Genomic DNA, 25,856 nt, shown 5'->3' with positions numbered 1-25,856 from the left:
TACATGTGTATATATATATATTATAGGGATGACTCCATAAAAAAACACAGGTCATTTTAGATGCAAAAAAAGCCACACGGGGGATAACAACAGAAAATCTCTATTCTGAGTATCCTATTGCGTAATTACCTTGCATGCATTGTACATGATATGTAATACAAAAGGGATCACCTCATTTGAGGATATGATTAAATCAATAAAGGAGACATCAACAGCACATTAAAATGTGTACACCTTTGTGGTGGTTTAGTCATTATTCGTCATCCTGAAACCTCCACGATAGACTGAATAAGGCATGCTTAAGACAGCCATTATGTTCTTTTTGTTGCCAGTGTTATGCTGATATTGTTTCTCATAAAATGAGACAAGATGTGCTTTTTTTCGAAACTGCCCGGAGCTCTCTCCACCTCTGATACCTCCAGAAACTGCAGTTTAGCCATCTCATCTGTGAAGAGAAAATCAAGAGAAGGTGTGACTAGGGATAATCCTCACAGTGAGTTCTATATTTAGCCCGAATCCCCTACAAAAGTGTCTTACTTGAGTAAATTGCTTATTTTGCATTCCTCTGGCGAATGTTTTTATCCTTGTGGTTGTTAGTTGAATTTGTTTTCCTGGGTTAAAAAGGGGTTAAGATTTAGTGACATTCAGGTAATAGCTAAATAAAATCACAGCACCCATTAAATCAGCATGAATGATAAGTAATTGTGTGTGAGTGATTTATTTACTCACATTGGTACCGCTGGTTCATCATCTTGGACAAGAGAAAAGAAGAAAAGGGACGAGAACACAGATATTAGATAAAGAATATCTGCTGCATGTTTCAACACATTTTACTGCAAAAATATTGACTTTGCTGACAGATTTCCCAATTGCACTTTCAGTTGGTGTGAAAATCAACCTGAATTTAGCTTCTTATAGACTACCAAAATCCTTCAGTGAACATAAATATGGTGGGAAGATGCAGCTGACAGCACAGATTGCTGTGAATATTTGAATGCTGGTGTGGCAGAGTCGTGACGGTGGGAAGCTCTGACATCACGACATGGGAGAGAGTTGCTGAACAGCTTTGCATGCACCAGCCTTTTGTCTGATTTACAGACTCAGAAGGAAACCACAAGAATTCACCGATTTTAGTAGCTTCTTGCATTAAAGAGGAACACAATGTGTAGTAAAGGGGCTGAGAATGTGGCATGGTCTATTTAATAAGCGCATATCTAATGCCAAGCCTTCGAAACATAACTCCACATACTATCTGAATCTCAGGGGTTTCCTGTTCATTTCAGACTGAGCATATGTGTAGGAGGATTACAGATGGCTCACTTGAAGCCTTCTTTTAATTACACTTAGCAATGTCAGTGATTTTGAAAGAGTGTACATTGGTGTCACATTGCGACTGACTTGGCATAACAACAAGAATCCCTTCAAAGCTTGCTCTCAGCATCAATTCCCTGCAGCTCACAGTGGTTAATATCTACGTGCAGTGTACTATTTCTATTCATTATAACAACATAGAAACATTGCACGTTTGTAACATACATTACAATGTAACAGTCATAAAACACTGCAGGGAGAGGAAGTGGTGAATATTGTGTGAGAAGTTAGTCAAAGAAAGACCCACGGCCTCGGGGTTGACAGGGTGGTTGGTGTTTGGCATACAGATGAAAATGTGTCAACAGGTAAGTAACCAGTCAGCCACAGTGAGATATTGTCCATGCAGTTATAAGTCAGAGATAAACAGCATGGCAGTAACATGGAGCAGATTATGGCAGTTATAATGTCAGACAAAAACATGGTTGTGTGATTACTTGGGGGAGGAGCATCTGTTGGCATGACCCACAGTTTTAACACCTAATATCTATACACCACAAAAACTATACTTACGATAATTGTTTAGCAAGCACACATTTGACTGTAACATATATTTGTAGCTGATTGCAGTTGTTTATCTAACGTCTGGGTGCAATTTTTTTTAGCTTTAACTTTGCCTTATTATTACATTAAGTGAGCTGTTATTAAGCACAGCAGCATCTGTAATTTTCGCAACTGGTTTTGAAACGCTGTATAAAAGTGTCAGGCTGACAGGCTCTGCCTAAAAGCCATCTTGGCTCCGGAGTATAAAAGTGTTCAAACACAGCAAAGCCATCAAGAGAGCAGAATTCATAATGCATGCAGACAGGGGCCAAAACCTCCGGGAATCAGGGATGCTAAAGGGAGATTTTAGAGAGGCTGTGCATCGTGAGCAGGGACTCCTCGCTCCAGATTTGAATGGCATAGACATGGCGAATATAATCCACCTTAATCGCTTCATTTTTCCAGTAGATGAATTCCAACTAGAGGCCATGCAGAGAGCCCACTTGAGCTGGGAGGGTTTGTATGTGCATGCATTTTGAGCAAGTGAAGTGCAGTTTTTCCCCCCTAATGATTTACAATTGTTATGGATCATTAGCAAACAGTGTTCTGAAATGACCTAATGCTATTTGAATAAAGATAACAGATGATTATACATGCAGTTAGCTATCATTAATGGTTCAGTATACATTATTATGTTCAACTAAGGACATGTAGGTACCTAAACACTGATATATATTACTGAGTAAAACTGAATGTATTGTATATTATGTTCAAATGATGCAATAGCAACTGGTGTTGATGCTAATGAATGGTTAATCAGTGGGTTGTTAAGCATCAATGAGCACTATTTTTAACCAGTTATTACATGTTTAGTCTACGTGTGGGAAAAAGAGAAACAGCATCCCAGATGAAGATCACTTTCAAATACTGAAGCCACGAACAGATGTTTCTATTTCCGTCACACATTCAACTCATTCTACTGCAATTTCCATTTCTGGATCTCTCCCATGAAAAGCAGGATGTACCCTGAAGCTCAATGTGTGCAGTCTGTATTAAGAGCGTACTGTGGTCCAGTTGGAGTGATTCATATATTAGTGGTTGGGATTTTGTTTTTTATCGTGTGTTCATGCTTTATTTGGAAATGAAAAGAAAGCAAAGCCACGGGAGTAGAGGTCAGACAGAACCTGTGGTGACTGCAAACGCCCTCGGGCTTTCCAGACATTTTTATCTGTCCACATTCTCATTGTAGGATTTACCCTCCAGAAACACGGGACATTTCTTTTGGAAAAGCTGATTGTAAGCTAAGGATTATAAGTACGTTTAAATAATTGCATACAGTAAATTGGTTATGTATGTTAACAACACTAACTTTTGTATTCCTGTGTTTTTATTTGTTCATACAGCTGTTTTTTTGATATGTTGGTTTAATGCTAAGACCTACTGGTGTAACCTCAATTAGCCACTAGGGTAACAAGAGATGTTTCTTTGGCTCTGTAATGCTTCGACTGTATCTGCCTTAACGACTCAAGTTTTGTCTTTTTTATAATATACATTATATTGAAAAACAAGGGTCCTCCTGTATTAGAGGATTTACATGTTAGTATTCATTTAATTGAATGTTCTTATTGAGTTATAAAAACACCAATGTGTTGTTAAGAGTGGTCCTAAAGTGTCTTAATAGTTCTACCTGTCCATTTACAGTGCTTGAGTGATTACTCCAAATTGGTGAGATAATATTTGTTTAAAATAAACCTTCACTTGATATAAGAAGTATACATCTTTATGCATTCACCAAGCAGAGGCACAGTTACCCCATAACTGAATCAAGGCATGCAGGTTTTGGGGATTTAAATATCTAAAAAAAAGCAATTTAAAAATGCGTAAAGTTTTGTCATTAACAGTCAAAGTGATTAACTTAATCTTCTGCTCCCAAGCCTAACAGTTCATTGACATGATTAAGTTGTGACATTAGGACTGCTTACATACTTGTACAGGCATTAATTTGAATTAAGAACAGTTAAGGAAACAAAATGGATTTGAATCCAAGTTCAAACATAAAAAAACATGTCAGACTGTATGGGTTCAACCTTATGAGAGGGGAAATGAATGAAGACACATGTTCATTTCACTATAACGTATATAAGAAATAAACGTTACTGCATTCATATCCCAGCTTCTGGTTTGTAAACACATATTGACAGAAAGAAATGACATCTCCCAAACCATGCAGAATCTCTCACTTACCACCCGGTTAGATTATGTTTCCATTTGGAAAGATTGGGGAAGGGAAAAGAATAGTAACCAATTAAGTATATATAATAAGTATATATAGCGACAGGCTGACAAAACCCACGTTAATGTTTTTTGCTATCAACATGAAAACAAACCATTACAGAAAGCCAACTCTTTGAAAGGTGAGCCTCTGTTGAGTAGTTTACAAATGTATAAAGGTCATATGTACATGCATCCAAGGCAATCCGAGACATTTCTTTTGATACATATATCCATTGAGAGAAGATGCAACCTTGTGGTACTTCTCTGTAAACATCTTATTGATTAAATAACCAGTGTGTAGAATTTAGTGGAATGTATCGGTTGGAAGCTATGGTGGCTTCAGGTAACATTAAAACAAGCCCTTCTCTAAACCCAGTGTTTTTCATAGTGGTACAACACGGCAAACATTACAATAGTATTCTTATTAAAACATGTTTATGAAATGATATTACACATCTGGCACTTAATTCCCCTAAACCCTAGACACTGGTTCTTTAAGATGTGATGCACTTTGCTTTTTGATGACAACACTTTCTATGGCAACGATCAAACACGAAAACCCTCTAAAAGGTTTGAAATGACAACATTGTTCTTTAAATTCATTCAAACTCTTCATTCATATTATGTGTTAGTGCCTACTGCTCACAACACGGACAAAGCTTTCTTACCTTCAATAATGTCGTCTGGATTCTTGCGCCTCTCGTACACAACGATGATGACTACTAGGATAATAATTTCTGCGAGCACACCCAGGAAAGGCCAAAGCGGTGCAAGGTTGCTCCGCACCCGTAGAATAGTGGTCTCTGCAGTGTTTCCAATCACACTAGTGGCATTGCATTGGTAAACGGCAGGATCGGAGAGTATATCCAGCTTCAGTATGTTGAGCTCTGTGTAGTTGTCTCGGATGGTGATGAAGAAGCGACCAGTGGAGTTGTTGATGTCCTGCAACACAACAACCATTCCTTAAAGTTGATTACATTATAAATACTTAACTTGGAGTATAAGGTAAGGCAAGTTTATTTATAGCGCACTTCTCAACACAAGGCAATTCAAAGTGCTTCACACAAAATGAAAAACATTAAGAGCATACAACACATTAGTAACATTAAAAGCAAAGACAATGAAACATTAATAACACATGAATACAAATAATATACATTACTCATTTTATATACTATACCCTGTCTGTCTGCTTATCTCAATTCAATATGCTTTATTGGCAATATTGACAATGCATCAAGTAATGACACAATAAGAAAGGTACAAAGAAGACAGTTGGAGAGTATTGAAGTTGTTAGCATTGTATCTGTTTTCATATTTATGTATACATAGTACAGTATTCAGATATTACATTACATTTAACTTGTTAGACTCTTTTATCCAAAGCAACTCACATACTCAATACTGTGGGTAATCCCCACAGGAGCAATTTGGGGTGAAGTGTCTCAGGGACACAACGACATGCTGACTGCAGCGGGGTTTGAACCTGATCCCAACGCACAACCCACTGCACCACACGCCTCCTCGTATATATATAATCTGTATATACAGTATATTGGCATACCGCGTAAGATGCTCCGTCCATTTTACGCCATGTCCAGGTGGGATGTGGGTAGCCGACAGACTTGCAGTAAAGCATTGCATTTTCCCCCTCGTTTTTATTCTCACTTCGCTTGTGACCGTGGATTGCAGGTTTTGCTGGAAAGGTAAAACAAACAAATAAAAAACGCATCATTAGCTGAGTTGGCAGAAGTAAGACGTTCAAAGGCACGTTTTTAGCAGCTACCAGATGGCATGAATAAGGAGAGCGTGATTGGCTGTTCTGGCTGTGGTAATAATGTGTGTTATTCAGCTGTCGGCGTAAGAGAGAGGAGTGTAATTAAGAGTCTCTATAGCACCACTGATCATTCTCCCTTTCTTATTTCACCACTTTAAACTTTAGCAGATCAAATCACATTGCATTATTTAATTGAAGTCATGTAACTACTTCCCAGTATCTCACACGGAGAAAGAAATGTTTCCTTCATTTCAAGGCTATCCTTTTTTCCACTCGGCTCGACAATCTTTATTATTCTTTATAAAAAACTATGCTAAACGCCGATTCCAAAGTAAATCATTTTTAGCACATGCTGTGGCACTAATTATATTCTAATTATTAGAGTACAGCTCCCCTGAGTCTTTAACATAGACATGCAAACAAAACCTCAGGGGGGCTGTAGTTGATAAATGCTTACAAATAGCTTTCCCTTTATTAATATTAAGAAGGGTATATTTTTATGAAATACGTCGTGTTTAAGCCGTATAGAAATAAAATACGTCGTGTTTAAGCCGTATAGAAAGATTTAACACAGACGCAATAACCCAGTATGATTTTGTAGATTACAAGAAAGATAGATTAAAGAAAGGATATTCGTAAAGCTGCATTAAGTGAAGTAGAACAGATGGTTGGGCTGGACTTCAACTCTTAATAAAACTATGGTTCGCAGATATTTTGTGAGCCTGTCTACCCAAAACCCCAGCAAGCGGGAATATCACTATGGAAGTGATAAAAGCATTTCAATACAATTCATAACGAGTTCAGGGAGGCGGGGAATCAGTATAATATGCGTTACCAGATGTTCCCATTCAAAATTATTCTATAGTCAATTCCACAAAGGAGATAGTGTGCCAAAGGAAAACGGTGTAAATCGTCCGCCGATTAATGAATAAACCGCTGATAAAAATGCAAGACAAAGGTTTTGAATTTAATAAATTGTCGGCATATGTCATAAGGCACTGCAACAGATGCCAAGTCCGACTGATCCATCCGTAGAAGTCTTTCCCAAAGGTGTGACACAGACTCTCCGTGTAACTCTGCACAGCGGCAGGGAGATAACTGTTCCTGCTTTCCCGCTAATCCTCAAAAGGACAATAATTCCTTCCATGCAATTAAGCAGGATAAGAGAGACGCCTGGAGTTGGCATTTTTCAGCTGCGCATGGATAATGGAGAAGGAGGGGTCTGAGCTCTTTGCTGACATCACTGCTCTGTAATTATGGTGCGCACGTGCTCCCTGAAAAGGGGAGTGGCCAAGCTCGTTGGTGCCTTATCCCGGCTGTATTATGTCGGTGACAGACAGCACAGAGACAGCCCTCAGTGTGGGGCTAAAACAGGCAGAAACCTCCATTTCACACTCCTGACTACGATTACTGGGATTATGAATCCGCGTGCTAGACGGAGGTAAAGTGACATATTCATGTGAGAAGGTCGTGCAAGGTCAAAGCTGTCAGAAGGAATTTAAAAGAACCGATAGAGGTGATTGCAATTTTAATCAAATCCTTTTCCTTTTAAGTGGTGACATGTTATGATTGACATGAATTGCATACACTTGGAATGGTTAATAATTATTGCATGCATGTTAAAATATTTCATGCTGACATTTGGGGATATATGATGAACGAAATATGTATCTATGGTAAGCTTAGTATCACAGACAATAAACTCCACTGCTGCCACAGAGATGGCTGGGGCGGGATTCAGAGCCTTAATCCTACAACATCACAGAAGCCTCCATCTGTTGCCTCTGAGCTGAGTCCTATAAGGATGAGCGTGCCAAGGACACTGTAGGCGAGGGATCTCAGTGAACTGCTGCCAGAAGCGCAGTGCAAAGCTGGCTGGGAGGACAGCGGGCTTGCTACCTGGGTCACAAAAGATCTCAAACACCCCTAGAAAATCACAACGGTATTTAACTTAAAGGAAATGCTTTGTTTGGATCCAGCGGCTCTAAGCGTCAAAACATGCTGTGGTTTTTTTAGACATAGGATGTAGGCCTATTTAAAGGGCATGCATCATCAGTTTAGTTCAAAGAATGACGTTTTGCTGCAGGGGACAGATAGCAAGCCTCAACAGTCACAGTCCTGCAGTCCGGTGACGGCTAGGAAACTTCGGTTTGAATAGCGATGAGTCCCATCATCTCACAATCGAGTGAAAGCAGAACACACACGGCCATCACCCATGTTATGCAATCAGGCAGCGCTTTAAGACCACCGTGGAATATGAGTCAGGGCATGCTCAGTATGTACCATAGCCATGCCACAGCAAATTGGCTTAAGCTCTACACACAGGCAAGCTTCTCGTGAACAGGGTTTCACTTGCCCTTTGTCAGAGAAGGTCCCTTATTCAAGTTGAAGGCTTTGGGATCAGCTTGAATGAAACCAACACAGTTGTTTGGTTATTGTTTTTTGACATTACATTGACAGTCTTAGTTAGGTTTCTCTACTGTTATTATATCTATAAAACATAAAATACATTTACAAATCGTGAACCATGAGTTGTGTATAACCACTCGTAGCATTGCCTCCCAGTGGTTTGTGTGTTTACAGGTTTTAGTGAGCATGTGCAGTGCCTGTCCATTTTGCTATGGTTCTCTCAGTGAAAGCCAAGAGTGACAACGGCCTCAGGATTTCCCCGTCATCACCAATTGCACAACATGAATTCAAACATCTTTTTCAACAAGGACCCACTTCACTCAGCATTAGGTCGTTTACACATAGAGGACATCATTCCCTCCCTCCGAAAACCCAGAAGAAAAGCTAAAAGCTACAACCGGGGATTTTTCAGAATTTGAATGCATCATGGAGGAATTCAAAAGCAGATAATGCCATTTGGATTAACAACTGTTTGTGTTGATACGTCAAAAATAAACCTTACCTTTTACTTCAATTGTAGCATTTGCATTCGGCGCCATGTCAAATGTGTAAACACACATGTATTCCCCAGAATCATCTGCCCGTGGTTTAACGATTCTGCAACAAAAAAGCACAACACCATCGAATTGAATAACTTTCATTTACCAGTCGCTTACACTGAAGGTAGTCAAGTAAATGAAGACAACTAATTTCAGTTTAACTTCGAGTAATTAGTTGTGCCGTGAAAGCTTGAGGCGTCTGCAAGGCCATGCTAGACAAAATGTTGACATTATGCTGTTATATTACGGAACAACAGCTCAGGAGTCTGCAGGGCATCACAGGCATTTTAGCTGTAATGTTCAGAGTATCACTGATGTAATGTGACAAGGAAGTGACCAATTGGTCTTATCTTGTGGCTGTGGAGAGTCTGTGCTATGTCTACGGGGGCGACAGTAGCTCTGTGCTCCACTGATTATACCGTGTGACAGCAGGAAGTAACAACTAGTTGGTACTTTAAGGTATGGTAGTTTATCTGCATGCGTAGCTGTAGCTCAATATTTGGCAGTTTTTTCAGGAAACAGTTCGAAGCAATCAACAGGGGTGTGAGGATGTTTCAAACTTGAACACATTATGCACCTGGCAACGCATTGAGTTTGAATTTGACATGCTGACAATCTACATTCGATGTGAGGCTGTCTCTCCCGTGTATATGGTAATCGTGCAAAATGTACGTAGACTATTTCCTGTAGAAGAAAAAAAATATCTGCAGCAATGTGGTCTGACCCATATACACGCTAATACAGGAAGTTAGTTATCCAAGCAGAACAACAAACCTGGGTTACTGTTTCTGAAAATGTGAGCAACACTCGATCAGTATTCTGCCTTTGTCTCAGCGAGGAACATTCCCTCCTCTACTGTTTGAGATGTGACAGGATTGAATTTTTTTTTGCTTCCCTTCCCTTTTAATAATTCACTCTACAATGCAATATTCACTACTTTCTACATACTGTAGGGGCCACGCTGTTTGTCACCTGTGTGATGTGTGCTTCAGTTCTGTCCGTGTGTATTTGATTTCCACGCCGTTCTTCACCCAGAAGCTCTCTCTGTGTGGAGTATGGGCCGTGGTGAGGTTACACTGCAGGGTCACGGGTTTGGCAGGAGACTCCCCCGTCAGGACGATCTCATCGGTGGCATTGATCTTTGGTTCTGCAAGAAAGAGAGAGTCAAACCTTTTCACAGAAGTGGGGCTCAAAGCTGTTTCATTGCTTCTTCCCATGCTGTAGTTGTAGCTTTGGGCTGAATTCTTTTTTTATATGATCTGTGTAGGAGGGGGTCTATGAAGTGAAGACAAAAGTGAACACAACAGAATAAACAAAAGACATAATAGTACATGAAACAGCTGTAAAAAATGTGCTTAACATTGATCTTGAGGTGACGGATAAACATTAAACATATAAGTAAACACTAACAAAATGTCCTCTGGGATATTGAGATTAAATCTAAGTATACATTTGATTTATTAGGACTATAACACGACTATCTCTGCATTTCTTGAAGGTTTTCTGAATCATTTAAATGGTCATTGTACAGGAGGATATTAGCAGATATACTGTAGCTGATAACTGCAGTATCTTAACGTTTCAATTTAAAAAAGGAGACTGGATGGGCTCTCAAAGATGGCGCACCCTAAGATTGCATTTGAATGTCATCAGAACAAGGATGTTTAAAAAAAAAAGAAAAAAAGAATCCTTGTCTTGTACTTGGATATCTGGGCTGAAGATTAATACACTGAGCAGTCCTTTGACATTTTACATTACTGCTGAATGACTGCACACGTCGCTTCACCCTCTGAATTGCTAAAGAATACCAGGGTCCATTTCTCAAGGACATTGGGGGGGAAGCAGGAGGTGTCATCTGAGAGCGAGGCGCCCTTTGCTCTGAGTAGTGAGCAGGAAGCCTCCTCCTCCTCCCTGCCCCTCCTCCTCCTCCTCCTCCTCCTCCTCCTCCTCCAGGGCGGGCCAACCATGGCAACGGAGGAGCCCCAGAGGGGAGGAGCAGAGAGGAGCAGCATCATAATCCTACTACTGGCTGCTGCAAAGCCACAAGCAAGGCATAGGGGAAGCAGAGGGGGTTAGAGGGGCGGCTGAGATCTGCAAGTGTCATCTATTAGCATTGATGGCACCTTCCTCCTGCAATTCTGTACACTCAATAGCTGAGGGGATCTCTCTTCCCTCCCCCATACATCTCTCGCCCCCCTCCCAAGCAGAGCCGCATGTTCTATTTATAGTATCTTTGAGACATGCATACACACACAACATGAGGTACATAAATTAGCATTTAGCAAACACGGCACCGTGGTCCACAGGCAATTTAACCAGAAGGTTGTTTGTAGGACACCTTGTCGCAACTTAAAATGTGGTAACTGCTGGATATTGTATTCCTCGATCACATTGTTTCTAAAAATAAACGGTTGCTCAAGATGTGGTGAAGCCCGATCCCCCTCTGCATTTAGATAGTATCCAATTAACTGACAGATATTAAATCAGGGGTATTGCTTTTTTAGAATGATTGCATATCAGCAAAGACATGCAACCAATGTTTTTATATTTAGGGGGAGGATTATATCATTGTAAAAGTCCCCAAATCATATTATTGTAGCACATTATGATGCAGAAGGTGCACCAACAGAGAGATGTCCCAGTAATCAAACCAGAATAGTGGGCCGTCTTAGCACGTGGTTTAAACCCCTCATTCTTAATAAGGACATGCCATTATTAATACATTCTTGTGTCTAATTAACACATATTTGTTTGATTATTTATAGTATACGAACAGTGGATATTTGCATTGGCGGTTTTGAAAAGCAAAGTATCGCAGACATGCTTACTGCTTTTATTGCACAGTATGTCCGTTCCCAGAATCCACTGAGACTCATGTCATAAGGTAAAGCTATACGAGATACAACATGATTGCTTATGTATTCAAGCATGAATAAATTGCCCCTTATTGACTGGAACATTGAATTCCCAGGATAAAAAATATTTGTTACTGTGAAAAAAAAGTAAAATCCACAGCAACACCGCAAAACCACTCATGCACCATAATTACCATAAATGTTTTTAAATGTCATTTTATAATGTGATTCCGTTGCACTGTATCTAAACGCCCCTAATGTCTTTCATTTTGTGTAAAGCACTTTGAATGGCCTCGTGTTGAAAGGTGCTTTAGAAATAAACTTGCCTTGCCTTAAATTCACGACAACAATTTCACCAGAACATTTTAAAAGGACTTTTTCAAAGGGTGATGATGAATAAGAAGTGCGACATAGCAACACTGTATTAAGCCACATGTTGGTGTAACAGCCAGCAATGAAGAGAGCGTGCTTCAAGTTGTTTCAACAGTCATTTGGCCATCATTGGAATCAGTTAAATTAGACGAAGTGTGACATTATGGGACACATGCTAATTGTCTTTCCTGCTTTGAGTTAAATGAGAAAAACAATGTATCCCACATACAGTATTATCCAGGCATGCATATGTTTTTGCTCCTTTAAGTTTTTTGGTTAATTAAATTCATCCAAATGCTAAAAAGAGTAGTCATTAAAAAGTGTTGTAAAGAGACGGAATTATTATACATATAAACGGATTCTAGGGACATGAATTTAGGAGTGATTCACAAAATTAAATTAAACACCAAAGCAATCAGACTTTGGCTCGTTTCCCCAGCAACAAGCTAGCTCAATGGGATATAGTGTATATATATCCTGTTACATACATGTATTAAAATGGATGTTACATATATGTGAACAAAACGTACTCCCCAGTCAGTAATGACAGAATATATTTAGCGAGGACTGGATAGCAGAAAACAAGTACGTGAAAAGTCCTTAGCACTTCTTATGATATTGAATTGCCCCACACCTAATCAAATAGTGCTCACACAGAAATCAAAATGTGTCAGTCCAATCAGAAAAGCCAGAATGGATCAAACTCCTCTAAGCTTCTCAGAGAGCTTCACTATGACTAACAACATTCCACATATCCCTGTGCTCCAGTGGGCAGGGCACTGAAGCATGTACAGATTAGGAAGGTCCAGTTGAAATTCACTTTGTTTGAATGTTGTGTGTGCATAGTGCAGAGAGTTAAAGGATATAATGTCATTACTGATTCACAGTCACATGCTTAATGGCTGAGAAGGCACAAGGTTACACATTGCACAGGCAAGTCCAGAGACCACTCACTCTGTAGCACCGAAATGGTGGCCTGGGCTCGGATCCAGGTGGTGGCAGGGTTTTGTCGGAGGTCATTTCGCTTGGGGTCGTTGCTGGCCCGGCACTCATAGGTCCCAGAGTCCTCCAGTGTGAGACGCGTGATGCCGAGCACACCTACCCCATTGGCGCCGTAGGCCGTGTTGATGGATACCCGACGCTTGCGGGCTCCGTCCCACAGCTGCTTGAAGGAGTCAGCTCGGTTGATCTCAGCGTACCACCACTGGATCTCCGGAGTGGGGTTACCGACCACGTCGCAGTACAGCTCAAAGGTGTCCCCCGTAAGCTTAGTCTCAGACATTGGCGACTTCACAAACCCAGCTGGAGAGGGAAAGCGTATAGGGATGGCAGGGAAGGAAAGAGTAGAAGAGGGTTAAAGCAGTAAGAAAGTGTGGAAAGGCCAAGGGATGGAGAAGGAAATTAAATAGGTTAAGAGTACATACAAGCATAAGAGCAGATAGTTAAAGGCAAATGAAAAAGAAGCAAGCCTCGAATCACCGATAGAAAAGGTTATGACGACCTTAATCCAGTCCGTTTAACGTCAGGGTTGCTCGGCCCGCTGAGGTCATACAACTGTCCGACGAAGTCATAGTCAACCAGTTCCAAGTCTGTGCCAGCAAGTAGTGCTGGTTTCTTGTGAATTTTTTCTTCTTCTGTCTTCTCTCTCAAATGTTACTATTTGTGCATTCTCACTCATATAACCTTGCCTTGTTAGGTATGCTCATAATCACCCTCACTTATAAGTGGCACCATTCGTACTTGCTTGTGTAAAACCTCACGGAATTGTCAGTGGTGAAAAAGAACACTGCAAAGAAAATCACATGATTCATCAAAAATGATTAGCTTGAAAATCTTTCCCTTGAGCTGAATTTTCATTACCACCACTGTCACAGGAATACATTTGACTTAAGAGTCATTATGATTATAATTAAAGGGTATAATCATAATAATGTGGAGTCATTTGTACAGATGGTGTTTCCTCATGTTACACAAGTTAGGAAAATATCTCATTCATTCTTGAAAATATTGCCATAGATTTTTGGGAAAACTTAAATTGCTGCCATTTACAAACCAAGAAGCCATTTTTATTTTATTTTTTAGCACACATTATATTTTGCATGTACTACAAACGTCAGTCTTCTTCACCAAACAGTTTTTCAGAGTTTGATTTGTTTATCATTCATTTGTATACGCTTCACCAGTTTCCTTCGATCCATCAATCTATTTTATAGACCTGCTTGTCCTGTGGATGGTCACATGGTGTTTGCGTCTATCCCAGCACATTTGTAGGTATAAGGTACACCCTGGACATGTCGCCAGTCTTCCACGGGGCTAACACATTAATATGGACAAACTGTTCACACTCTCATATTCACACCTTCAGGCAATTTCCAGTCACCTTTTCACACAGCATGCATGCCACTGTTAGAGGTAAGGGGAGATCCTGAAGGAAACCCATGCTATTCTCGGACACGTGAAAATGACCCTGTTTTTCTTTTTTAGAACATAAAATACCAGATTAAAATGCTCATGTGAGATTCATTTGTTGTTTTACTCATACTTTACTTTCCTATTACATTAAATACTGATGCCAATTCTCATTCATTATCTTTTCCTCTCTGAGCTTGAAATGCTTTCTTAAAGGGATTCACAGAAATCATGACGAATAGATGTAGCTGTATGTATGTATGCATTAACTTCATCTCTTCATCCATATCAGCTCTTGCTGGTAACGCCAACAATTAGGTCACCCGGCTCTCATTTTAGATAAGCTGGACTTTAGGAACAGTTTGATAACATTCATATATTGCCAGAAATGAACTGGATAGAATCACCCGATTGACTTGTGCTTTAAAAGTCAAACCTCATTGAGTTTAAGTGTTCACTTCATTTAAAGAGGCCCTACTCGGCTTTTTAGGGTTTCACTTTCCTGCTTGTTATAAAGGTTTTTGTCAATGTAAATGCTCTGCTACGGCTAAAATCCTAAAGTTCCTTCCAGAGGGAGTTTCTCTCCCACACAACCCTGACCCTGCCTGAAACGCCTCCATTGGACTCCTTTGTTTACTTCCTTAACATAATGTCATCACTATGTAACACTTGCGCTTCTATTAGCCAGCCTACCTACTACTACTACAATGACCAACTAACCAATCAGAGCAGACTGGGCTCTGGTTTCAGACACAGGGTGAAAAGAGCTGCCACAGCACAGGCAGTATGAGAACATGGAAGCCCTTTTTGAAAATTAAAACATGTGCCAGTAGAGGCACAACAAACTAATATGAACCTGAAAACTAGAATAATATTTCCCCTTTAAGTAACACATGGAAACTAAAGATGCTCTCAAGTCCCCTGTGAAGCACACCACTGGCAATTAATCGTTTAGGGTTGGTTTCAAAGAGAACCCCCATTTTTCCTATCCACCTTACCTGCATGTGGAATATGAAGCACATCAATTGTGAAATGCAGTAGAAATTATAAAAATAAATCGGATCTCTAAGCATTATTACCACGACTGTGAGTATACCGTGCCGTGCCTGACTCATGACCCGGTTTCACATCAGTAGTTAGCCCAACAATAAACTGCCAGCTTTAGTAAACCTCATTTTTGGTGACAAATCACCAAGACCACAGACGCTGTTCTCTGCCCCCGGCCCGCCCCCCGGCCCCATGCAGCCTGTCAGCTGAAAGCCACATGTGTCTAAATGGATCTGGAAAAAATAACATTGCCTTAACTCTGCACTGAATATTGTAAAACAAAGAGTCTGTGGTCTCTTGAGTGTTCGGCTGTGTTGTGTCTAAATACAACAGCTTACAGATCTGTCTGCCCTGCTCAAAGTAATTTATCGTAAGCAGAGATAAGCCTTTGGAAGCCCGAGTGTAAACAACTGCATCAGCTCACCCTCATAATGAAGCCAGTTACATGTCATTTATGCACTTTTATTAAAAGTTGAACTGCCGGCTGTAGATAAAGACCATTCACTATAATGACATTACATTATTCTGCCCGCCCTGGTTGCAAAAAGGCTATCAAAGTACATTCGATTATATTTCAAGATAATTGAATTGTATCATTTGTTTCACTGTTGCTTACCACCAGATTGTGACTTAGAGACATTTGAAAATTAAATGTTCTGTAACAGAACATTTTGAGCAGAATTAAGCGATTCAATATTATAATAATTGCAGTATTCCTGCTAGGAGATGTGTCTGAGGATATTTGGTGCTTACAACTTGCATTTCTATGTGCAATGCCTAGAGATATGCAGAGTAATTAGCATTTGTTCCTTTTCTGTTGAAACATCTGGGCCCATCGAGCTCACCACATAATCCCAGAGGGTGAATCCAAGCCTCTCCGCCTACACTGTTAAAGCAATATTTCAATCTGACAGAACATTACTATGGCATTTTTTACCGTTATTATGGGTATGGCAGTAAATTAGCATCGGCACATGGCACAGTTCATTTTCTTCAGCCCCGCATAAATACTCATAATCACAGTATTGCATCATCTTAAAAAAAAAGAAAGAAGAATGAATGTCATCCAAGGTGATGAGAAACTAAATCAGAAAAAGGAACAGATGAGTTCATTTGAATTCAAGCTCAGAGATGCTTGAGAAATACTCGCAGAACAAACTACAGGCAACACTTGGCCAATGAGCACACCAATGTTCGTGCTGTTTAAACAGTGGGTTTATACTGGCAGTGAAAACAAAACACAAAGCAGCCGGTACTCATTCATTTCAAAGGCCTGTTGGGAGACAAGAAGTGACAAAGACAGACACAATGGAAGGTGGTCGGATCTCAGAAACTTGGTGACAGAAAAAATATGAGCAGAGTTCATCTTATGCACCATTTCTTCTTATGTTATAATGGTGAGGAACATCTGCGTGGTTTATTTACGGTATGTAAAGTATGTACTGTATAGACATCAGTCAAATGTTGCAACAAACAGCAGATCCTCATTTATTTCATTGAATTGTAATCTAACAGATTGTTAGCACTAGCCTGGCTGTTCACACTACAAGCGCCTTTCTTTGCGCTGGTCAACAAGCGATTCTGTTACTCTGCTGTTTCCTATAGCACTGAACATGTCCTCAAATTGGATTTTCTGTCCTACCATGAACCTAAATTGAAATATATTCAACTTTAGAAAAATACTTGCTAATTAATTTTCTGATCTAATCGCCTATCACCAATAAATGATTTGACTAAATACAGGGCAACGACTTCTGGTTTCAACATGAAACAACAAAAGGTCTGTTTGTATACAGTACATATAAGAGTAGAGTGTCCTGCATGCTGAAACGGACAGTACTCATGAACAAGAGACATGTAGACTAAAAGCATCACTTAAGTGTTAGTAGGCCTAAGTGGATCTATAACCTAAAAGCCCTGTAGAGCCTGCAGAAATATACCGTAGATCTTGCCTATGTCCACTCGCCTCTCCACCTGAAGTCTATCTGTTGAGTGCAGAATACTTGCTGTCTGTAGGGTTAAAGTGTTACTCTGAAATCTGAGTTGCTTGGCCCTTCATGGTACTAATTGCAACCCTTACATGGCCATCAGTGTATTGCCATTTGTTTGGTTTGCTAACAATTGCTAATGCTTGCGGAGCTAACATGAGGAGGCTCTGTTTGAACTAATCCTTCCCTGTAGCTGTTTGAATTTGAAATGTAATGTAGTTTGCACACTTGCAAGACCAACATAATGCATCTAGTGAAGTTAAAAGAATATATTAGTAATGCACATTAGTTGTTGTTTTATAATGTTGGTAAAACAAAGGCAAGCTCTTCGGCAGGAACAAACATTGTATTACTCTCTTTGTGAATTCAAAATAGGGCTCACATCTACATTTCAATGCGTGTAGTTGCTATGGTGTCTTGTATGCAAAGGGGTCAAACATTAACTTGAGTAGGTGGTTTAGTATGAGTAGATACCCAATATGAGAAAATACAGCCCATCATCACAGCCTGAATTGCACGATTTAGCTCACTTTACTCCCTTATGACAAGTGAACAACAGCATCAGAAAATAACCGCTTTTCCTGTGACAAGCTCTTTCTTCGTCTAAGTCACAGTCATTACGGCCTACATACTCCACTCATGTAGGTGGAAATGGGTACTCCCCTGAGGATTGACAGCCAGCCACACACACCACCATGCAGCCTGTGAGTGAGTCATCTCCCATCCTACAACCAGAGAAGGTAGGAAACCCCTTAGGCTGCTGAGCTGGTTGTGTGTGTGTGTGTTTGAGTCGTGGGTGCAGGTGCATATTTTTTGTACCTGCACGGCACTGTGACAAAGAGGTGCGCCTTTCCAGGTCATTTGTATAAAAAAATATCTAATAGTTCTGACCTTTGTTTATATTTAAATATCCCTAACACACTGGTGAAGGTTGAGCACATCGTAGTGGTATAGTTAACAATATACAGTACTTGAAGTCACAGTAAAAATGAAACTTGTGTTTGTCCTTCTTAGTTATGTTTTTCGTTTGTTTTACTCAAACAAATTAGGATTTGACATAGTGATGTAGGGCTGCTCAATTAATCGTATTTTAATCGCAATTACGATTATGGCTTGCAACGAATACAAAAACAACGTAATTGAAATATAACGATTTTTTTTTTAATTTTTTTTTTTTATTGGTTTTTCAGTTGAGTTATACTTAAAGTTCAACTGTTAAAAACATACTGTCCACATTTTTTCTCCAATAAATTGATGTTTTCAAAGTAAATGGATAATCGTTTTTAATAATCGTGATATCAATTATTGACCCAAATAATCGAGATTATGATTTTTGCCATAATCGAGCAGCCCTATAGTGATGATGACATGTAAAGCCTGTCCATTGCAACACTGGTGTTTCACAGATTGTTGGGTTGTAGCTGGGCAGAATGTGTCATCGTCACAAGTATTTTATTACCTAAAATATTCAGAAAGGTGTGACTTGTCCCGCCGTTACAAAGGCCCCAAAATGAATAAGGCGAGTCAGGGAGTTTTCAGTCAAGGACGGTGTGCACCCTCACAGTTCTGAGGACATTTTGAATTGAGGTATATGAGAACACTAGTCTTAGTTTACTATGGGAGTCTAGATCAGCCACAATAGTGTTTTTTGTTGTGTTGTGTAGTGTTTTTTATTTGCACCTTCACATTGTATCTAGCTGAGGGTGTCGTTTTCTACAGCCATGAATGAAAGGGTCACCTTGATGTTCTCCTTGGTGTGTAAGAAATGTAAACGTTTGGAATTTAAATTGACATATTTCTATACCTCTGAAAATGAATTGCCATAGCTCATTACTTGAATTGTCAGTTGAACATCAGCAGTAACGTTTCTGTAAATGTTTTTGCTTTTTTCAGCCATCCACACTTCTCCGGGGTTTCACTACCCCTAACAATGTAACGCTTCTGACTCCATTTTAGCTTGTATGGAGACTTTTGAAGACGATGACACCCAAATTGCTCCCGATACGATTTGATCACCTCACCACGTGTCCCTCTCTGATTCATCACGCCTGTATTACATGACACTTTTCAGGAAGAACACAAACACCCTCATCCTTAGATTACCATGTGACTACCAGTTGTTAATTCAACATGATGATGAATTACAGGCATTGCTGACCTTGTTGTCTTTGCTAGCAGCTGTTGTGCAGTTAAATTCATTTTATAACGCTTGAAGGCCGTTTTATGTACCTACAAGCAAATGTAGTGACATCAATAGTGGCATATAATTCAGGGCAAATTGTATTCAATGTGTAGAAGTTATGTAATATAACTTTAACAACTATAATAACTTACAATACACTTTGTAGGTGTGATATGTGGTGTGCAGTTAGATTCGTCAGAGAGGCTGCGGTGAGGTGTAGCTCTGAATACACTCATGACAGAGCGGCTATACTTTTCCTCACTGAATTTATCCCCTTTTGATGTAACTGCAATGGAGCGACGTGACAAAAAGTCTTTGCAAAGCTGAATTTTCCGACATAGCAGGCGACCATTTCCATTTTGCTGGTAATACGTGAGTCTGTCATTCAGATCACAGGAGAGAGGCAACAGTTTAATGAGATTTAAATCCCAATAACCCCTGTGCTGAGTAGAAATGCTCTAATCCCATTTTCTAATCACAACCACCGAGCACTTCCTATTCCTCTTTCCGAGGTCAAAACATGGGAATTCAAATGATTTGATGTAAAACCTAAGAAGCAAGGAGACAGATCGAAATAACACTATCATTCTAAAATGACAAGAACCACACCCTCAGAAGTGCTCTATGCAGAAGTGACAAATGCTATCCCTCAATCTCCTGCATACTGCCAAGTAATATTATTCCTCAACTTCAATGACCCTGGTTTGCTGAGTGTCAGCTGGCATGAGCTAACCCCGTGTCTGCGAGGTTAGTAGTTAAAATACTCAGGCAGACGGGGGAAATGGGGCCAGGTTTAAATGAAAGAGACCTCCTTTGAGTATTCTGTCTCTGAACTGCTCTTGTGCAGCACACTTAACCTGAGCTGTCCCGGCAGATCAGCCAGTAGTGCAGGGCTGTGTTCAAATTGGGAAACTTCCAGCTGTGAATGTGTGTAACTGTATGAATGTGAAGCAGGGTGGTGCTCAAAGAAGCAGCATGCATGCTCAGCAAAAACCTTCCCTGGACAAATGTACCTGCAGTGTGTTTTATACTGTGGGATGCTCCTCCTAATCAGTGCAGTCCATATCAGATTTCACAGTGGGAAAGCGTGACTCAGTGTTAGAGCTGGCTTGAGTCCTACAGCATATTTTCCAGACTCACAAATGTGCCTCGGTCCGGAGCTGGTATGATACATTATAATGGACAAGCTGCTGCATCATATACTGTAGGACTATTGATTTCATTGTATGTAGCTTATCTGCAATGTTGATCATAATGCAAATGTGACATAGAGAAGGAATTAGGGGCCACTATTCACAAAAAACAATACATTATACTTGAGTTACATATTGCAATGCATAGCTTTCTTTGCATCATGTCTTGTATTTTACAAAATATTAAGAAGACATTTTATCAAAAATCCAACAAGAACCAATCTTTTAATTAAGCTGCTGCTAGCCTTACATTTATTATTCACTCGAGATACAGGGATGGGGAAGGTGTTTGACTATGTGTATATGTGTGAGTATGTAGGTGTGTATATGTATGTGTGCATATATGTATATCAGTGTATGTATGTATATGTGTATATGTATATATGTCAATCAACAGATAAAGCCGATTAATACTTCTAATAATATCAATAATAATGCATAAAAATGATAATTATTGCAGATTACAAATTATAAATAAATCATTTAGGGACAAGGGGGTGAGATTAAATAAGTTATACTTCTTCTCACTCCTTTTCGAACATTAGATGTGGCACTGTTTATGTTGCTAATGCTGTAAATGTCATTTTTTGTTTTGTCATGTATTTGGTTTTGATTTGTTTTACATGACTATGCAGTGCAACATTTGTTTTGTTTTTGTCATTTTACTTGTTCGAAATAAAATGTATCAATCAATCAAATGAGAGAAAACTAGAATACAGATTTCATTTTTAACATAGAGGTTACAGTATCAGCTCATTATTCTAAAGCTTGTCTTGATGTTCTGATTCACACAGGCAGCGATAACACATCAACAAAGTGGCAGCAGGGGCAGGCTACATCGTGTGGGGAACTTATATAAGACAGAAAAAGCACTTCCTTAGGTCAGACCCAGCCACCTTCTCAGATGCTTTTATTTTCTTTGCATAAAGATCACATCATCCCTCAGATTAGACGGTTCACAGCCACCTAGCGAGTCTTTAGAAGGCTGTGCAGCTGTGCACAAGGAGGCCTTCCATTAAGAGTTAATGAATTCACTTTCACAAAAGGACCTTAAAGCCACAGTTCTCAGTGCTGTGTCTCGGTGGTAAAAATAGAAACGAGGCAGAATGGACGGATGCTATTTACAGTCCTCCAAATATCTGTCGCAGAGACTGGCCACCCATAGTAGGCCTGCTTCTCACATGAGGAAATAATGACATGAATCCCCTCTGCTTCTCAGATACAGTGATTATGCACTTATAATTATTATACACCCACATGCTACTGCCTGAACTCTGTATTACCACAGGAAAATCTAGGATCGCATAAGAAGCCATGCACCTATTAACCTCATACTGAAATATGGGAAAGAAATGAAATGGCTTTGCGATGCATGGGATGTGAGCAAATATCAGAATATTACCAACGCTGTTTAATCCGACATGTCGCTTATTACAAATGTGATCAAACCTGAGAGGCCTATTGACTGAAAAGGAAATCTGCAGATAAGCTAAGACTTTAGGAATTCTATATCAAACAGATAAAGCGCCCATATCTTTGGTGACAGTGTGGAACCAGTCTGTCTCCAACTGAACTCCGGGTGTGTGTATGTGTGTGTTCCTTTGTCGTTAACTGGGCCTCAGTGAGTGGGCAGAGACCACAGGAAGTGTGTGGAGTTTGAAGTTCTTGAGCTTTATCAAACAATGGAGGGCTTATTTGGTATTTCATTTTCCAGATTGCAAGACCAGAGAACATCTCGCTGTGCATGCACACACTTCAAGCACCTGAGAGAAATTAAAAAGAAAAGAAAGGAATTCAGGGGATAATATTTAGTTTTATAACTGCTGTGGTGTATTCGTGGGTTCCCAGAGGTAGCTAGATTTGCATATTGTTTGTCTAGTATTGCACAGAAATACATAGTACAACAAATAGAGCAAACTCTTAAAATGTATAATGCTAAGTTTCGTTTGTATCGACAGAAATAATTCACATTTTTGCTAAATAGATCCAAAAACTACTTCAGCGTTGTGAGGTTTTACACCACCTTCTCCTAAGGATGACTTTCTTATTAAGTCTTGCATAGTGGGTGTCCGATTATCCGACAGAAAAGTCGAGGTCGAGATTAAGCTCTAACATTTGAAGTATGCGGATAAATCCCTGCCTTGTTTTTCTCCGAAAGACGATTAGATCATGTCAGTGATATTGATTTATGAACGCAGATGGTCTGACACGTGGGTAGCTTCCTACAAATGATATGAATACAGGCAGCGATTTTTCAATTTGTATATTAAAGCATCAACATCTTCACAATCACATGTGAGTTGCTCAGAGATCGAAAAACCGAACCCCAGAAAGATTGAAAAGATAACACTTTTATCTCATGCATTTTATCTGCTGATTTGTGTGGCCCTCTGGGTGATGTGATTCAACAGAATTTGAAGTAAGGACATGCTGTGTCAGAGGAGGGCAGCCTGAAACACCCAACAGCATGCTACTGACATTTACTTAAACCAAATCATGTCAGGTTTAGTATGAATAATGCACAGTGAACTTTAGAAATCAAAGTCACAACTGAAAATCCTATGTTAACAAATCCCATATTCCCTGTCTTTGAATATTGAGAATAGAGAAAACAACTAGTGCTGCATTATAATCACTAAAAGTAAATAGGGGATTTATCTGTGCATGCATAGTTGTGCAATAAGCACACACTGAACCAGTAAGGCAAGGGAGAAAGATCCATGTGAGGATGTGTAATAGAACACGTAATATTATAGTGGACTAGTTTTGTCAGTCAAGTGTCAAAAAACATGCCTATAGTCCCAAAAACTGTGATCATAATGGGCCTGGTATTTACAGTAGACCTATTTCCACACACTGGGCGAGTCTTAATCCTGTGTTGGGTGTAGATAATATATGACTGGATCAGCATCCGTAGGTTAGTCTTGCTTGACACACTCTACCCAACCCCCTTTAACTAAACACACCGCACACTGGCATGCAGCCTAAGGCTTCCCAGAGGCCACTACTAATTGTAAATATTCAGGAATAATTCTATGCAGGTGCAAACATCACTTTTCCCCCAGCTATAGTCTATTTTAAATCACATTTGACCGCATATTCCTCCCACAGACACAGTTGACAGGCAATAACCTTGCACACAAATCACACAAACGTTAGTTTCCTCCTGGTGTATTCGTTAAGAGTTCCGTTGTGTGTTCATATTCTATCATATTTGCTGGCGTCTTACTCTGGCCTTGTTTTGTCGAGATGCGTGAAATTACAGTTGTAGCTTTAACGCAGTCTTTACATTTCGCTCGGGCGTCCTCGCACAAGTCAAGTCACTTTCCCTCAACGCGATGTTTACAATAACACCAGGGTCACATCTGCTTTTCTTACCGTTTTGAGCCGAGATGAGAGGCAGCATCAAGTTCCCCAAAAGGACCAGCGCCAGTATCACTGCGTTAGGATGCATTGCTGGGGTTCGAAGAGAGGACCAGGGTCTCGGCCGGACGAATGTGGGAGGAGAGATCGTGTATTAATCACAAGATCTAGAGAGATGGGCCCTGCATAGCACCGGGTTCTTTAATTTTTTTTTGTCAGCGGTGGATAATTTTACAAAATATGTAAGACGCCTCCCTGCTTCAAAGACTTTCTGAGGACAGCGATGGGTGAAAGGTCCGGGACGAGGCCAGCGGCTCAGGGATGCCGATGTGCGGCCATAGGCGATGAAGAAGCCTCGTCGGATTGCGGAGAGAGGTCTCCGGATGTCAGGGAGATTGTCCACAGTGTAGTTCTGTAGATTCAAAGATGCGCAGACCGATGCGCATTTGCGCACTCGCGGTCACGGTTCGGTGGTTACAAATAAAAGTATAGCGCACAAATTATTCCCCACGAGAAGTGATGTAGCCGAAACATAAGTGTGTGTTCCAATACAAAAAAAAGAGGAACATATGCTGGCAGGACTCAGCAACGACGAGCTGCGCGTACCCTATGCGCGCATGACCGTGGATAAATACACACATGCACACACACAGCACGCATTCAATTGATGTTGTTTGTGAACTCATATTATCTGCCTTCATTTCCTGGTCAACTTTAATTGTTATTTAACGAGATGGTTTTAAAAATGTCCCGTTTACAGCAGGTTGTTTCTGCTCATACAGTATTTAGGCTACTGAACTGGTCGACAGTAATAGCCTATGATTCCCTTACTATTTCCAACATCCCTTGCAATATTAATGTACCCATAAACTGTCAGCTCGTTTACTACCAGTCAAATCGGATTTGTCACAAACCATGCAGCACAAATGCCTGCAGGTTACATGTCTTTAGTCAATATTGGAGTAGTTTTATCAAAAACTGGCCCTGGTTATGCAAACAAACTGAAGGCAATCCAGCCACAGTTTTCAGCAGTCCCATCATTCCAAGCCTAAATACTTTCTCTTGTCAGGTTTTAATGTGAGGAGATTATGGTGATGCTCTTGAGCTCACTGAGGTCATTTACAAATTATGTCATCACATCGGTGGCCTGGGTGTTCTCAAGCTGTATGTACCACATCCCCCTTGAAAGTTCAACATGGCCTCCTGTAATCCTCTCTGTCTTTAATCTGTGCTGCAGCATGGGTGACCTCATGTGGCCATGTGGGGTGACATCAACAGTCAGCATGTATTCACTTTGTAATGCCAATACTAAGACATAAAAAAAAAAACCCTGAGGACTTTAATATATTATAACCAGTCTTTTTAATTAGTTGATTTTTTTAAAATACACTATTTATTTAATTGCAACACTTCCTTCTTGTGTTAGGTTTGAGTAAAAAAGCGTGCCTGTAACTTGATTATTCAATGTAAAGTCTTGCCCTGTGATAAATACCTACATGTCCATGCAGGTTTTTTGGCCGGACTGTTTGCAGAGGGACAGTCTGTGCTCAACTGCAGAACAAACTTCCCTCCACTTTACAGCCCTCCCTCCAGTTTG

General features: G+C 40.1%; 1 protein-coding gene across 3 annotated transcripts; it reads right to left on the bottom strand.

Annotated features, from left to right (window-relative positions):
* Window positions 1-260: 260 nt before the first annotated feature.
* On the bottom strand, window positions 261-24,856 carry nptnb (neuroplastin b). Of its 3 annotated transcripts, none has more exons than XM_010785864.1 (9): window positions 24,275-24,856; window positions 13,032-13,379; window positions 9,823-9,997; window positions 8,814-8,908; window positions 5,690-5,823; window positions 4,794-5,067; window positions 730-739; window positions 538-611; window positions 261-445 (listed from the first exon to the last, which is right to left on the bottom strand). In XM_010785864.1, exons 1-8 carry the CDS (start codon window positions 24,348-24,350, stop codon window positions 551-553), a joined length of 1,173 nt encoding a protein of 390 aa, XP_010784166.1. In that variant the 5' UTR covers window positions 24,351-24,856; the 3' UTR covers window positions 261-445; window positions 538-550. The 3 variants fall into 3 exon arrangements, with proteins under 3 accessions (XP_010784166.1, XP_010784165.1, XP_010784167.1); XM_010785863.1 differs by having other exon boundaries at window positions 730-751; window positions 24,275-24,855; XM_010785865.1 differs by lacking the exon at window positions 13,032-13,379 and having other exon boundaries at window positions 730-751; window positions 24,275-24,849.
* Window positions 24,857-25,856: the final 1,000 nt, after the last annotated feature.

Source organism: Notothenia coriiceps, unplaced genomic scaffold (genome assembly GCF_000735185.1).
Source record: "Notothenia coriiceps isolate Sejong01 unplaced genomic scaffold, NC01 NC01_scaffold00028422, whole genome shotgun sequence".
In the NCBI taxonomy this organism is placed as follows: domain Eukaryota; kingdom Metazoa; phylum Chordata; class Actinopteri; order Perciformes; family Nototheniidae; genus Notothenia; species Notothenia coriiceps.
Note: the sequence above shows the minus strand (reverse complement) of the source record. Positions and strands in the feature narration are given on the sequence as shown.